At 41.5% G+C, this 16,676-nt stretch overlaps 1 protein-coding gene across 2 annotated transcripts; it reads right to left on the reverse strand.

Moving 5' to 3' along the window:
- Positions 1-5,114: 5,114 nt before the first annotated feature.
- COX5A (cytochrome c oxidase subunit 5A) lies at positions 5,115-16,470 on the reverse strand. 2 transcript variants are annotated; one of them, XM_068555822.1, is made up of 6 exons: positions 16,275-16,467; positions 14,818-14,958; positions 11,916-12,032; positions 10,032-10,153; positions 7,614-7,736; positions 5,115-5,277 (listed from the first exon to the last, which is right to left on the reverse strand). In XM_068555822.1, the coding sequence occupies exons 1-5, from the start codon at positions 16,378-16,380 to the stop codon at positions 7,623-7,625; spliced, it is 600 nt and encodes a 199-aa protein (XP_068411923.1). In that variant the 5' UTR covers positions 16,381-16,467; the 3' UTR covers positions 5,115-5,277; positions 7,614-7,622. The 2 variants fall into 2 exon arrangements, with proteins under 2 accessions (XP_068411923.1, XP_068411932.1); XM_068555831.1 differs by lacking the exon at positions 14,818-14,958 and having other exon boundaries at positions 16,275-16,470.
- Between the last annotated feature and the right edge of the window lie 206 nt (positions 16,471-16,676).

Here is a 16,676-nt window from a genome sequence, read left to right on the forward strand (position 1 = left end):
CACCAGGTTTCAGATTCTACCTTTTGACTTTTCCTATTATTGGTAGAGCACAGATAACTGACAAATGGAGCCTATGAATCTGCGGGTCTTTCTGGGTTTCCAGGTCACCAGCCCCACCTTAATCCCCACATTAATTCATGTCATCTCCCTCTCAGGAAGAGATATTTCCTGATCCTCATAGCATCCTCATATGGTACTGTCATACCTACTTCACATATATATAAGGAAAGTGACAGTCACAGGGATTAACTGATTTGCCGAAGGCCACTAAGTTGTATAGGTAAGAGTTGAATTCTTATCTGCCTCAAAGGCCTGACCTATTTTTATACGTCAGGTGTATGTCTTTAATGTTATGGACTGAATTGTGCCCCCACTCACCCAAATTCATATGTTGAAGCCCTAATCCCCAATGTGCCTTTATTCAGAGCTAAAGCCTTTAAGGGGGTGATTAAGGTTAAATGAGGTCATAAGGGTGGAGCTGTAATCCAATAGGACTGGTGTCCTTATAAGAAAAGAGACACCAGGGAATTCCCTGGCAGTCCAGTGGTTAGGACTCTGCACTTCCACTGAAGGGGACACAGTTCAATCCCTGGTCAGGGAACTAAGATCCTGCATGCCATGCAGTGTGGCCAAAAAAAAAAAGAGACACCAAAGACGTGTGCACACAGAGAAAAAGCCCTTGTGAGGACACTGAGAGAAGGCAGCTCTCCGCAAGCAAGGCAGACAGTCTCATCAGAAACCAACCCTGCTGGCACCTTGATCTTGGACTTCCAGCCTCCAGAATTGTGAGAAATAAATTTGGTTTTTTGTGTGTGGTTTTTTTATTTTCTTTTTTTTGGCCACACAGCTTTCGGGATCTCAGTTTCCCAACCAGGGATGGAACCTGGGCCACGGCAGTGAAAGTGCCGAATCCTAACCACTAGACCACCAGGGAAGTCCTAAATTTCTGTTCTTTAAGCCTGTGGTATTGTTATGGCAGCCCTAATACAAATGACATTCTCCAAATTTTCAGAATTTACTTCCAGAGCTTAATACTTGCTCTAACATGATACTTCTAGAATTAAAATGCTGGGCAGAAAGCTAATCATAAATAAAAGCATGACCACAGCTGTGGTGAGCCAAGGCTACCACAGAATGACATCACTTTTTTTTTTTTTTAACATCTTTATTGGAGTATAATTGCTTTACAATGGTGTGTTAGTTTCTGCTTTATAACAAAGTGAATCAGCTATACATATACATATATCCCCATTATCTCCTCCCTCTTGCATCTCCCTCCCACCCTCCCTACCCCACCCCTCTAGGTGGTCACAAAGCACCAAGCTGATCTCCCTGTGCTACGTGGCTGCTTCCCACTAGCTATCTATTTTACATTTGTTAGTATAGATAAGTCCATGCCACTCTCTCACTTCGTCCCAGCTTACCCTTCCCCCTCCCACTTTTCTTTGTTTTGAACAAACTTCCCCAACGTAGGAAAATTATGCAAAATTGGGCCAAATGAACTTGGCTTTGCAAAACATGGAAGATGGACTCCATGTGCTTCTAAGGACAAGTGCCCTGGCATCTGAACAAACAGGAGAAACTGCATTGGCAGCTAGCAAAGCTTAGGAAAGAATGGCTAGGCTTAAACCATTTTCCTAAGCACCATGATTATAAAAATGATTATAATGAATAAGACCTAATCTTATTAATCTTTCATTCTCATTATAAGCCTGCAAAGTAGCTCCCATTTTCAGATCATAAAACAGAAGCACAGGAAGGTTAGCTAACTTATCCGTAGTCACATAACTGCTATATAGAATGGGATTTGAACATAGGGCTGAATACAAACCATTTTCTCACCCTATTTCTACATTGTGTTGCCTTCCATCGGCTGATGGGTAGATGTAAAAAAAAAAATGCTGGACATACTAACATCATGTCCCCTTGAGGCGATATAATTGGAATTTCACATCATCTGTGTAGTACTGTAGCACCCCCTTACCCACGCGGGATACATTCCAGGACCCCCAGTGGATGCCTGAAACTGGGGATAGTACCGAACCCTGTAAAGACTATGTTTTTCCCTATACATACCTATGATAAAGTTTAATTTATAAATTAGGCACAGTAAGAGATTAATAATAACTAATAACAATGTAGTGTAATAAAAGTTATGTGAATGTGGTCTCTCTCTCTCCCTCAGAATATCTTATTGTACAAATTTAATGTCTTTCCATCTTAACTAAGGGCTTATCTCACTGTGGCTGTTAACTTTTGCAGTTCAAGGTTCAACAGTAAAACTAGCACAAATTTTTTTCCTTCTTCACAATAAAACAGACTGGAGTTGTTCTTAGACCTTAGCACCCTCAGCATAGGACTTTTTTTTTTTTCTTTCCTTATTAAGTCAAGAACTTTCACCTTTTCACTTAAAGGAAGCACTTTTCAGGTTCTCTTTAGCATATGCAAATTGCCAGCATTACTACTCTTGCACTTTGGGGATATTATTAAGTAAAGTTATTTGAACACAAGCACTGTAATATCACGATAGTCAACCTGATAACTAAGACAGCTACTAAGTGACTAACGGGATGGATGGGATGGAGAGGGAAGGCAAAAGATTTCATTATGCTACTCAGAACAGTGCTCAATTTAAAACATGTTTATTTCTGGAATTTTCCATTTAATATTTTTGTACCTCAGTTTACTATGGGTAACAAATTGCGGAAAGCAAAACTGCAGATAAGGGAGGGGACTACTATATCTTTGCCAGAAACGTTTAACTGGATTTTAACATGAGGAAACAATCAGGAGGATGCAGATGCAGGACATTCTACACCACTGGCCTGGCCTCTTCAGAAAAATCAATTATATATATTTTATGCCAAACTTCTTGAAGCATGTTAATGGTACTGTGGTTATTTAGGAGGAAAAGGCCTCTCTCTTAGACGTTGCTTAAGTATTTAGGGGTAGGGGCTTCCCTCGTGGCTCAATGGTTAAGAATCCGCCTGCCAATGCAGGGGACACGGGTTCAAGCCCTGGTCCGGGAAGATCCCATGTGCTGTGGAGCAACTAAGCTCGTGTACCACAACTACTGAGCCTGTGCTCTAGGGCCCATGAGCCACAACTACTGAGCCCACGTGCCACAACTACTGAAGCCCACATGCCTAGAGCCCGTGCTCTGCAACAAGAGAAGCCACCACAATGAGAAGCCCGCGCACCCCAACAAAGAGTAGTCCCCACTCGCCGCAACTACAGAAAAGCCCAAGTGCAGCAACGAAGACCCAACGCAGCCAAAAATAAATAAATAAAATTAATAAATTTATTTTTAAAAAAGTATTTAGGGGTAAAGTGTCACATCTTGGACTCACTTTCAACTGATTGAGGAAAAAAGAGTGTATCTATACTAGAACGAAACAAATGTAGCAAACTATTAATCGGTTTGAAATTTTTCAAAACAAAGAGTAGGGAAAGAAAAAGCTAGAGACCCCATTCTGTTAGGGTAGAAGCCCTACCCATCATCAAGCTGTGACTGTGTTCTAGCTCTACCTAAAAGTAGACCATATTGTTAGTTTCACATCTCTACTTCTTAAAAAGGGGGAAAGTGGGACGTTTTGGTAGGGAATCAGCCTTCTATAAAAGGTCATTTGTGTTAAATCTTACCAAAACTGAGTTTTCTTTTCTTTTTTTGGCCACACTGCGTGGCATGCAGGATCTTATTTCCCCGACCAGGAATCGAACCCATGCCCCCTGCAGTGGAAGCGCGGAGTCTAAACCACTGGACCACCAGGGAAGTCCCCGAAAACTGATTTTACTAACATTTCCTTACATGGCTTTAGGAGAGAAGACATCTAAACTTCAACCTAGTATTAATCCAATTCGCCTGATGCTGCAGTCTGAACTGGCTGTATTGTTAAGTCACTCAAACCTAAAACCTCTTTATCCAGCAGCTGGTTTCTACTATTATGGGGCTTCTAAAGTAAGACAGGATTTGTGTATTTTATTCTCTCAAGTAAACTTGGACTTCCCTGGTGGCGCAGTGGTTAAGAATCCGCCTGCCAACGCGGGGGTCACGGGTTCGAGCCCTGATCCAGGAAGATCCCACATGCTGCAGAGCAACTAAGCCCGTGCGCCAGAGCCCTCTAGCCACAACTACTGAGCCCACGTGCTGCAACTACTGAAGCCAGTGCGCCTAGAGCCTGCGCTCCACAGCAATAAGAAGCCTGTGCACCGCAATGAAGAGTAGCCCCCGCTGGCTGCAACTAGACAGAAAGCCTGCACGCAGCAACAAAGACCCAATGCAGCCAAAAAAATAAAAAATAAATAAAATTACTTAAAAACAACCGAAACTCATTTACTCAGTTCTTTAAGCAGAAAGCCTCCAAATCTACCCCAGCAAAGTCTTCGATGTCCAAGGCTAATACTGTACTGCGAGGGAAGAACAGGTAGGGAAAAAAAGAGGCACTAAGGGGCTGGCTATTATCAGCACATCCTCAAGACTATCTTAATGACCACTTTAAAACTTTATTTCACCCATTTTTTAAAAATGTATTTATTTATTTATTTATTTTTGGCTGTGTTGGGTCTTCGTTTTTCTGTGCGAGGGCTTTCTCCAGTTGCGGCAAGCAGGGGCCACTCTTCGTCGCGGTGTGCGGGCCTCTCACTATCGCGGCCTCTCTTGTTGCGGAGCACAGGCTCCAGACGCGCAGGCTCAGTAGCTGTGGCTCACGGGCCTAGTTGCTCCGCGGCACGTGGGATCTTCCCAGACCAGGGCTCGAATCCGTGTCCCCTGCATCGGCAGGCAGATTCTCAACCACTGCGCCACCAGGGAAGCCCTATTTCACCCATTTTTGGGAAGGTACACAATTTGATCTATCCCCAAGGACCATGGTACTAAGTCCATGGTACTTGCTGGCCTGTCAGCAAGAAAATTCTACATGAATGACTTCTAATTTTTAGCTAATTTACCAGCCAGTGCACCCAAATATGTTTATGTAGCTGACTTTCATGTTGGGTGGTTTCCAGAGAATTGAAGCAGTTCTCTCAGCATATAACGCGGCAACCAGTGAAACCAACGACCCTATAATAGTTCTTTTTTTTTGCTTTTCAATGCAAACACATGAAACAATACCTAATTTCAGTTCAAACTCATTTCCCTTTTATTAAAGTCCAAGTTACATTACATGGTTTGGTACTCAAAGGAAAACTTGTTCAAATAAGGTAATATGTTTTCATCAGTATTTCCAGGTGATTGTTTACAATCAAGTAGCATTATCAATAAATCCTTAGGAAGCCCATCTGTAAGAGAAAACATGAAAAATTAGCTAGGAAATAAAGAAAAGGTAGAAATCTTACTAAAAATAACCTTTAGAGCAACAGCCCAAGAAAATCACTGCTTCTGTGTAGTCTCTTCTGCTCTTACTTAATCCTGCCTGCAATCAACACACCAGGTACTAACTGCCTAGTTTTTTGTTGTCATACACCCGGTAATTATTGGGGTAGTCTTTTCCAATCAGAAAAGTGTTGGGGAGTTGCCCTCTTAAAAAAATTTTAAGTAAAAGAATACAGTGTTACTGCAGCTACAAAATATCCTACATAACAAAGATCTTCTGGACTCCTTGGAATAATACTTGATAAATGAAAAGCCCTTCCACGTTTTACAAAGATGTGCTCTCTGGCTTCAGGGAGGAGGAGGAGGTGGTAGTGGTATAGGGGTAGACAAAGATAAAATTAAGACTCCTGCTCCAAAGCAAGCTGTGAAAAGAGACCTCAAAACTGGATTACAAAACCTCAGGCATTTTCTGCTCACTCTGTCAGCAGGAAGACTGAATGTAGGGATTCTTTTTGACTTCTAAGATTTTTTTTTAATTTAATTATTTATTGGCTGCATTGGGTCTTTGTTTTTTTTTGTTTTTGTTTTTTTTAGATTCCATATATATGTGTTAGCATATGGTATTTGTTTTTCTCTTTCTGATTTACTTCACTCTGTATGACAGCTCTAGGTCCATCCACCTCACTACAAATAACTCAATTTCGTTTCTTTTTATCACTGAGTAATACTCCATTGTATATAGGTGCCACATCTTCTTCATCCATTTGCGTTGGGTCTTTGTTGCTGTGCATGGGCTTTCTCTAGCTGCAGCGAGCAGGGGCCACTCTTCATTACGGTGCAGACTTCTCTCTGCGGTGGCTTCCCTTGTTGCAGAGCATGGGCTCTAGGTGCACGGGCTTCAGTAGTTGTGGCTCGCGGGCTCTAGAGCGCAGGCTCAGTAGTTGTGGTGCACGGGCTTAGTTGCTCCACGGCATGTGGGATCTTCCCGAACCAGGGCTCGAACCCATGTCCCCTGCATTGGCAGGTGGATTCTTAACCACTGCGCCACCAGGGAAGCCCTGATTTTTAAACAAGTGCTTATTAGGTGTGAAATTAGATGTTCACTAATGGTATCCTAACCCGGCTCTTTATCTTGTGAGGAGTCTGATACTAGCTCTTTAAATAATTTGGGGTCCACTTTTATTGAAACTTTTATAAGATAGTTTAGTTCCATCTTTTAAAAATAAACTTCTTACTCTTAGGAAGCAAATCCTCTATTTAAACCTCATCATTTACCTCTGTGAAGTAAGAGTATGGCCTTAGTAAATGCCTCAGTACTGCAAAGGATGTGTAGTAGTGCAAAGGATGTGTGGCATAGTAAAAGCAATGGACTCTGGAGCCAGACTGCCTGGGTTTAAATGTGGGCTCCTCTACTAGTTGTATGACCTTGGACAATGTGCCTCAGTTTCCCCATCAGTAAAATAGTAAAATGGGAATAATTATAATAATAGTAAGTACCTCACAGGACTGTTTGAGGATTAAATGAGTTAGTACTTATAAAGCTCATAAAACAGTACCTGACACATAGTAAGAGTTATATACACTATGTGTGTTTGTGAAATAAAATAAATATATGACTTTTTACTTATATATTTTCTGTTTTACAAAGGATTTTCTGCATATTGCTCACTACCCAGGCAATCCTGTGGCTCGTTTTATTACCTAATCTGTCATACAGGACAAGGTACCAAATAAGCTTTTATTATCAATGAATATTACTTAACTATCATATTCCAACTTGGGCACACAACAGAAGCATCAAATCAATAAAACCCTGCTATTAAAAATAAACAGATGTATAAAAGCATGCATGATGAACACCTTGTATGTAGTAGATTACCTTTAGTTGGGGGAGGTTAAAGGGCTGGAATTAGGGAAGAGGTACAGAGAGGGCTTCAACTCTATGTGAAACCTGTCATTTCTTGGGGGAGGGGGGAAACTAAAGCACACATGGCAAAAATAATAATATCTCAAAATCTGGGTGTGGTTACACTTATTCCCTATGCTGTTCTTTATGCTTGAAATATTTTATATAGATTTTAAAATAAGGCTTTTACTTGCCTTTACGCCAGTAAGAGAATAATTATGACAACTAGAAACAACAATTCTAGCTCCTTAAATTAATCATCATAGGTACTCTCTCAATCTCTAAGCTCATAGCCTCTAACAAGGCCACAAAAAGGTCTTACTCTGAGAATACTGAAATGCCACTCACTCACCCCTCCCTGGGTTCTTTCCTGCCTTTTTCAGGTATGTAGCTTACCCATGGGGTTTACACTTTGTCAAGGCCCAGTTCCTCTGGAGTGGAGATTCCCAGTTCATTTAAAGTTGGTCTAAGTTCCTGGATGACATAGGGGTAGATTTCCTTATGAGGTCCTGCTTTGTCCTGATGGCAAAGAAAATAGTCACATTTAGCTCTCAAAAGCTGTCTCTATTAACAAAATGAACTTGAAAATGCTTTTAATCACATATGCAGAGGCTAGTAGCAGAGAATACAAGTCACCTACTTTTAAGTTAACATATTTGTTCAAAAAAGAGCAACCTGGGACTTCCCTGGTGGTGCAGTGGTTAAGAATCTGCCTGGGGCTTCCCTGGTGGCGCAGTGGTTGGGAATCTGCCTGCCAATGCAGGGGACACGGGTTCGAGCCCTGGTCTGGGAGGATCCCACATGCCGCGGAGCAGCTGGGCCCGTGAGCCACAATTGCTGAGCCTGCGCGTCTGGAGCCTGTGCTCCGCAACAAGAGAGGCCGCGATGGTGAGAGGCCCGCGCACCGCGATGAGGAGTGGTCCCCACTTGCCGCAACTGGAGAAAGCCCTCGCACAGAAACGAAGACTCAACACAGTCATAAATAAATAAAAGAACGTGAATTTCTTAAAAAAAAAAAAAAAAAGAATCTGCCTGCTAATGCAGGGGACACGGGTTTGAGCCCTGGTCCAGGACGATACCACATGCCGTGGAGTAACTAAGCCCGTGCGCCACAACAACTGAGGCTGCGCCCTAGAGCCCGTGAGCCACAACTAATGAGCCTGAGTGTCACAACTACTGAAGCCCGCGCGCCTAGAGCCTGTGCTCCGTAACGATAGAAGCCACTGCAATGAGAAGCCCACGCACCTCGACAAAGAGTAGCCCCCACTTGCCGCAACTAGAGAAAGCCCGCGCGCAGCAACGAAGACCTGACGCAGCCAAAAATAAAAAACAAAACAAAACAAGACAGCAACTTATATAGGCACTATTCAAGGTAGGTTTTTAAGACACCTGGAGACTAACTAAGACAACTGGACTAAACCCAAGGGAAAAAACATTTTAAAGCCTTGAGTTACTGGAAAAGAAGGTGGTGATGACAGAATTTTGTGAAGGCAATTAAACATGCCTAGCAGGCAACAGTAATAATTAAATTATCACAGAAAAAAGTTTTTTGATTTGCCTCAATTTGAGACCCTAACTGAATTAACTACTGGTGCTGAATGGATTGATAGCCTACAGAACCCTTAATTATCTTACCCATTTTAGATAAAGTAATATCACACTTACCCTCTTACAGACCTTGAATTTCTTTCTTATAGAACACAATGTCTTTTCACGGAGAGCCACACTTAGAGAATACTTATTTCCAAGGCAAGAGAGTTTTGATGAATACTCGCCATAACATACAATCACACCCATATTGTCATAATATTTGTTCCTCAGGGACAAATATTAAAAAAGTCAAATGGACTAAGACAGTGCCAAAATATTACTCTTCTGTCTTTAACAAATTCTAGGTCTCCTTAGCTGTATTTGCTAAATAAAATTCTTATTTAAAATTCCATGCACTAATTTGTTCATTACAGAAAAATTAGAAACTATAATCAAATAAGAGGGAGGAGAATAAGTATATATCCTCTTACATTTTGATCATTCTCTCTATACTTTTTAATAAAATGGGGTCATACACCGCAAAAATTATTTCATAATTTCCTTCAGTTAATATACTATGAATATCTTTAATGTTAAGCACATTTCTACAACATTAATAATAACCTCTTCTGGGAAGTCCCACCTTAAGAAACCACTAGCAACATTTAATTTCATATCACAAACAGCACAAAGATAAAGTGTACATTCTTAATTATTCCTTAAGGTAAATTCTCAAATGGGATTGCTGAACAAATGGGTATCAAGCATAATTTTTTTTTTAAATTGGTACTTTTTAAAAAAAAATTTATTTTTATTTATTTATGACTGTGTTGGGTCTTCGTTTCTGTGCGAGGGCTTTCGCTAGTTGTGGTAAGCGGGGGCCACTCTTCATCGCGGTGCGCGGGCCTCTCACTATCGCGGCCTCTCTTGTTGCGGAGCACAGGCTCCAGACGCGCAGGCTCAGTAATTGTGGCTCACGGGCCCAGTTGCTCCGCGGCATGTGGGATCTTCCCAGACCAGGGCTCGAACCCGTGTCCCCTGCATTGGCAGGCAGATTCTCAACCACTGCGCCACCAGGGAAAGCCCCAAGCATAATTTTTAAGTCTCTGAATAAATTCTACCAAACCACCCTCCAAAAAGACTGTAATTGCAATGTATATTCCCTCTAGCTATATAAGAACTAATTTTAGGTATTTTAACAAATTCAAAAACACAGAATATGCTAATACCTAATCAATAGTCCACCTATTTCCAAAACAACTTTAGCATTGTTATTTTACTGACCTTAACAACCTCTAGGATGCGAACTGCACTAGCAAAATCATTTAAGCGTCTGCATGCCCGCAAAGCAGCATCAATGATTTTGGGTTCTGGAACCAGGTCATAGCCAACAAGGGTGTTCATCCCTGTCAAATTAAAAAGAGGGGTCATATCAACCTGGAATATCCTCACTTAAACTATGATTTAGTTATTTGTATTTTTATTGAACCATAGACATGTGATCTTGTCTGTTTGAGCCTCTGTTCTCTTATCTCTAGAATGAGATAATTGGGAATTTCCTGGCTAGGGAGGACTGGTTAGGACTCAGCGGGTCCACTGCCAGGGTCCTGGGTTCGATCCCTGGTCGGGGAACTAAGATCCTGTAAGCTGCATGGCGCAGCCAAAAATAAAATATTCTAGATAATGAGATCATAGTGGATCTTCCACAGTGAGTTAGTGAAAAGAACTATGCAGTAGCATACAGATGGAAGGAAAAAAACCTCAAGAGTTTTCTTAAATGCAAACCCTATTTTCAAAAGTAGCTGGTTTCTTTTCAAACAAGAGGGCCATTTTCAACTTATATCTTTAACTCTTAGTACAATGTATGTACTTTGATTGCTTTAAAATAGATCTGATTGGAAAATAATCTAAAAACAACCAGAGAAATGCTTAAGAAGAGGTAATGAAGCCCAAATGAGGACATTAAGGAGATACAGAGAGCCATTAGCACACAGTCACAAACATTCAACCAGAAAATGACTGGGCATGATTACTTTTGGCTTGGCACAAAATGATACATCATAAAATTTAAGATTCTCTTAATGGGAATGCAAAACTGCTGTTCTTTTCATTACTTCTACTTAAGATTATCCAATAAGAATTTCCCCAGCTGCAGCAAAATGGTGTCATTACATTCCTGCAGAGAAGTATGAAGCACTTAGGTTTCTTGCTTTTATTTATTTTAAAATATTTAAAGAAAGGACACCAGTGACTGCAATGCTAGAATATAGTCATAGAGAATGAACTCTTGGTCTGAGATAAACTTCTTACACTTAAAATTAGTTATCTACCAGTCTACTAGCCTGGTTATTATTAATGCTACTTACTTATGTTAAATGTGTACTTACAAATTTAGGATAAACAAGTTCTAGCTTATTCAGATCGGACACTTATTCAGGGCAAGACAATCATAACTGAGAATAAAAATAACAAAAATCCCAAACTATTACCAAGAGGGTTAAATGACTACTTGCGTAAATTATCTAAAAATTACACAACTGTTATATCTTGCTCATCCTGGCCTATCATTATAGCAGTGATGATTTTGTCCCCCAGGAGACATTTTTAGTTGTCACAGCTGGGGGTGTGTGAGGGTGTTGGCATCTAGCGTGTAGAAACCAAGGATGCTGTTAAATATCCTACAATGCAAAGGACAGCCCTTGCAACAAAGAACTGTCTGGCCCAAAATGTCAACTGTGCCTCCTTTAAAACCCTGCTTTACAGGAAATACTTACTCTGGAAACTATAAACTTTCCTAATTGCAAGATGCATGACAATACTCAGTTTGCATGATACATGTTTTCAAAATACAGTTGACCCTTGAACAACATGGGTTTGAACTGTACAGGCCCACTTACACGTGGATTTTTTTCAATAAATACTACAGTGCTACATGATCCGAAGTTGGTTGAATCCGTAGATGGAGAACCTTGGACACAGAACTGCAGATAAAGAGGACCAACTGTAAAGTTATATGTGGATTTTCTATGTGGGGGTGTGTGTCGGTGTCCCTAACCCCCCAAATTTTTCAAGGATTAACTGTAGTTACTTTCAACAAAGTAGTGGAAAACTATACAGCAGTTCATAACTCTATACTAAAACAGACACATATGCCTATGTTCCAATTACCTTTACGCAATTCCCAAGCATCAATATCTGGCTTATTGAAGTATGTCACCCAGCGAGCATCAAACTCCTCATCTGTCTCATGTGACCCATGGGAGTAGCAGCGAATTGACTGGATAGCTATAGGGGAGAGAGAGCAAAAACTTCAATGTATAGAAGTAGTACTTGACGTATCTTGCCAATACATAAAGTTTTTTGTTTTTTTCTTTTTTTGGTGTCTTAAAATACACATAACATAAAATTTACCATCTTAACCATGTCTAAATGTACAGTTCAGTGGTATTAAATACACTCAGTGCATGAAGTTTTGAATCAGCTATGTATGTCATGGTAGGAAAATTATTCAGCAGGTCAAATGAAACAAATCTTATGTACTGATTTGAAAAAAATCTTAAAAATTAAGCACAGAAAAGCAAGTAGAACAAAAAGTACTATGTATGTACGTTTATGCTTTTATCCCACTAATGTGTACTGCTGGCATGTAATTGTTAAGAGCGGTTATCTTTGGAAGGAAAAACTTTATTTCTTTATACACTTATTTTTATGATAAGCAATTATTAATTCTTAATTTAAAATAATGTCCATTCTTGGGAATTCCCTGGCGGTCCAGTGCTTAGGACTCTGCGCTTTCACTGTCGAGGGCCTGGGTTCAATCCCTGGTCGGGGAACGAAGATCCCACAAGCCACTCAGTGTGGCCAAAAATAAAATAAAACAATGTCCATTCTAGTTCTTAACCAAATTTATAAGATACACTTTCTTGATAAATTAAAAAAAAAACTTATGCTCTCCATTAAATTATATCCCAAAATAAATTATACATCGTGACAAAGCAATGGTAATTTAAAAATTGTTTTATCAAACTACAGCCCCCTCCTTGAAAATTCTAATTAAAAAAGTGACTTACACCTAATGGAAAAAAGTTTTACTAGATTTCTAAGAAGTGAGATTTATTAATATAACACTATCAAGAAAATAGGAAACAGTATTCTGCTCTCAATCAATATACCCTTTCTAGTACCATATGAAAAGCCTTCCCATTTTTAGTTTCTGCCTATCAAATGGACAGTGAATTGGGAGTTAAGAAATCTGAATTCTATCTAAACAGCCTCTGAATGGAGCAGGAGGTGGGAGAAGGCATTTTTACCTTTGGGTTTTAGGAGGCAGCGGAGCCTAGTGGTCAGATGCTTCTAGGCTCTTCACTCTCCCACTGTTTGGCCCTGGTAAAATTAACTCAAGTTTTATATTCCTTATGTATAAAATGAGGATACCACTACCTTAGCAGAGTATGATGATTAAAAATGAAAGCAAGGTAACACTTTGCCCAGGGTTTAGTACCTTGTACGTAGGTACTCAATGAATGGTAGCTTTAAATTAATCCTTATCTAGAAATGTCTTAATTGATCTTCTGTTTATGGAAATCCTAACTTATAGAAATAAAACATTCTTCAAATTGCATTTCTTGTTATATGAATTAGACAAGCTTGGTATAACTTCTAGTTATTTTTAAAGGCTTAACATACCAAAAATAACACTTTAGCCCACTGTTACCAAAAATTTGTAAACTACTGTTTTTAAAAACTAAAGTTATCCCTAGCAGAATACTTAAAGTGCAAGTATATAATCGAAGTATAAACTGTTTACCAGTTCCTTATCAAGTTAAATACACACCTACCATACCCAGTAATCCCACTTCTTAGTATTTACCCAAGAAAAATGAAGTATATAATTCTCTCCAACCACCCAGAAAAGCATTTCATGATAACAAATTTCTTTTGCTCACTGCTGGGCATGGGCATGGATTTCACTGGATGACTGTGGCTTTGTTTTGTTTTCTAACTATGAAAAAGATGGCTAGCAACTACAAATCCTAGACAGGGAGATTAATGGATCACCTTCGACAATTTGTTCACTTTCCTTCTGAGAGTCCCAAATTACAAACTGGTTGTATTCAAAAACAAAAAACAAAAACCCTGTATGAGACAAGTATTTAGAATACCAAGCAAGCACTGGGAACACACATAGCTTCCAGGTTGGGAAAAACATACTCTCCCACATGGTTTAAATTATATTGCTAATTCCAGTAATGGGTAGAGCAGGATCTATTCTTGTAGTTATTATGGACATGCTTAACATTTTGATTTTTAGGTAAACTATATAGGCATCTTTTCCCTCCCCCACACCACCCCTACTTAAGTACAGCATTTCCACCTAGTTTTGAGGCTTGTATGGTAAATTATTTTGGAAAACAATTACTCAGTGCTTTTATATAAACTAAAGATTCCAGACTAGGAAAAGGGAAGCAGCTGTAAAAAATTGGGACATTTCTAGGGCTACAATCTAAAAATCTATTTCTAACACTGCTTTCTGGCATTCAGTTAAGCAATCTTTTTTTAAAAAAAGGCTAACAATATATTTAGAAAAATTAAGAGGCACATTAATCCCCTTCGATAACTAATCAGCTCAGACAAGGCTCAGAGAATGGACATTTTGGTGGTGGTGATTCTAGGAGTAATGGAAAGAAGTGAACAATGTAGAGGGTACATGAACAAGCTCAAAGGCAGGGTTACAGAGGTGTAAGGCTTAAGAGCAGTCATGAACCTTGGGATCCTAAGGCTGGAAATCTATAAATGTGGGAGTGGTGCAGAAAAGGTTGGAAGGTAATAAAAAGTGCTACTTAAATGTAGCCCTGCACCAAGAAAGGAAAAGCGGAAACTCCTCCCACCTTTTCAGAGCTATCAGGGTAAGGACAGGTGCCAGGACTGTGTAACTTTTAACGGTTGACTAGAGAATCTAACCATTATTCAAAACATTTAATTATCTAATTCAGCAGTTATTGGAAAACAATTCTGTTACAAGTTGGAGACTTCTCCTGGGACCAAATATGGAATTTGGGTTGCTACTTACCTACAGCAAACTTGAGGCCCCTCAGGTAACCCCTCCAGAGCTCTTTCACTTGACCTTGGATAGCCTCATCCAAGAATCTTAGTCCTTTCTGACTTTTAATTGCATAAAACCTCTTCATCTCATATTGATAACAAACCTCACCTATAATATGCAAAAATGAAATGCACTATAAAAAAGCAAATATGTATTAAGCATTTGTGCCAGGAAAGGTGCTAAGAGTTACATTATCTCAGTTAAACCTCACAACTACTAAATATTATCCCAATTTTACAGATGAGGCAACTGAGTCTTAAGGTTTAGTTAATAAGTCCATGGTCACACAGCTAGAAAGTAGCTGACACAAATGTAACCAAGACTGCCTCCTTGTGGCAAATATTTAGGTTTATAGGACAACACCTAAAATAAAGCTTTTTATGAATTACACTAAAGAGGGTGACTAGAGTGCCTAGAAGATAAATCACTATGTCCAAACTTACTAACAGTTTGAGTTCACGTGTTTAAATACGCATGCTTAGGGGCCAAATTTCATAATGTCGCATATACTACCACCATGGACCAAAATCAAAGTGCAGTTAAAATAATTAAAAGTTCCGTGCTGGACACAAAGTTTCCCGGAACACATATAAGGGGAAGGCAAAATAAGAGACAGCAATCAGCAGACCATCTCATACTCCAACAATCAGGCTTCTAACCGGAAGCCAAAAATAATGCTTCCCCATGTTTGTAGAAGCCAGTATTCCTGGGTCTGTGGTATCCAATTTTCGAAAGAGTAATATTCTTATCATAAGACCTATCAACAGTCAGGCTTTCTTCCAGACCTCAGGAAACAACCACACACGTCGATCTATCGTGAAAATGGAAGAATTAGAACGTGGCACAGCAGTCTCTAAAAATAGCAGAATGGTCTGAGAAAGTGACAAAGCGCTAACCGAGAAATGTCGGATGAAACGACTATACTGCGTTCCACACGGAAGTATAACGCATTCTCGGAAGAAGCTGGGGGCGGCGGTGCCGGGGTCCCCGGAGGGACCATCCCCCCCCGCCCCTACCCTGAGCTCAATGTCACCTTCGCCGAAGCGCTGCAGGCCGGCGGTGGCCACTCCCAGTCATGTGGCCGCGGGGTCAGCGCCGGGGCAAGGTCACGGCCCGGGGACCGAAGGGATTCGGTGGGCGCTGGAGGTGCGCTGCGCCCCCTCCGTTGCGCCCACAGCAGGTCCACACTTGACCCGTCCGCGGTGCCCGCACCAGGAAGTCACGCCGAGGGAGGCCCCGGGGGCGCGCCCTCGAGTCCTCCACAACTCGAGGCGGCGGAGAGAACGGCCAGCGGTCACCAGGTTCGGCCGCCGGCCCGCAGGGCAGGAGCTAGGCCTCTGGGCGAGCCTGCCCTCGCGTGGCGGCGGGGGCCCAGGTCACCGCAAGGACACGCGGGCGCGGACAGTGGCAGGCGGGGGCCTTACCGGCGGCGGGGCCGGGGGCCGGAGTGGGGTGCAGGAGGCCTCGAGGGCTGGTCCGGGCGACTGCGGCTGCTGCTACCGAGCAGCGGCGGACAGCGGCGCCTAGCATGACGGCGATGGCGGCGCGCAGGATAAGGCTGAGGAGAAGCCGGGTGTGAGCTCAAGACCGCTCGCGAGCTCGTGGGGGCCGGACTCACGCACCGACGCACGGCGGGCGGAGCGTGAGGGCCCGCCCACTGCGGAAGGGGGCACCACGCGGTCTCGGGAGGGCTACGGCGGCGCGCTCAGGACAATTTATTTCGGCGCCGCTCTCCGCCGGCTCGCTGGTCCCGTGGACTGCAGCGGCGATCGTAGAGCGAGGATGGAAGGAAGAAGGTGAAGAGCCGTCAGTGGACCGTAGCGTGG

Source organism: Eschrichtius robustus, chromosome 1 (genome assembly GCF_028021215.1).
Source record: "Eschrichtius robustus isolate mEscRob2 chromosome 1, mEscRob2.pri, whole genome shotgun sequence".
NCBI lineage: Eukaryota > Metazoa > Chordata > Mammalia > Artiodactyla > Eschrichtiidae > Eschrichtius > Eschrichtius robustus.

What these genes read in the sequence shown, in the direction of transcription:
- COX5A (XM_068555822.1), bottom strand. Translation starts at nt 16,380, where the DNA reads ATGCTAGGCGCCGCTGTCCGCCGCTGCTCGGTAGCAGCAGCCGCAGTC. An exon ending in GGGCCTCAAGTTTGCTGTAG is followed by an intron (nt 12,033 to 14,817) that starts GTAAGTAGCAAC and finishes TCTCCCCTATAG; the next exon opens with CTATCCAGTCAATTCGCTGC. An exon ending in TGCTTGGGAATTGCGTAAAG is followed by an intron (nt 10,154 to 11,915) that starts GTAATTGGAACA and finishes TTAATTTGACAG; the next exon opens with GGATGAACACCCTTGTTGGC.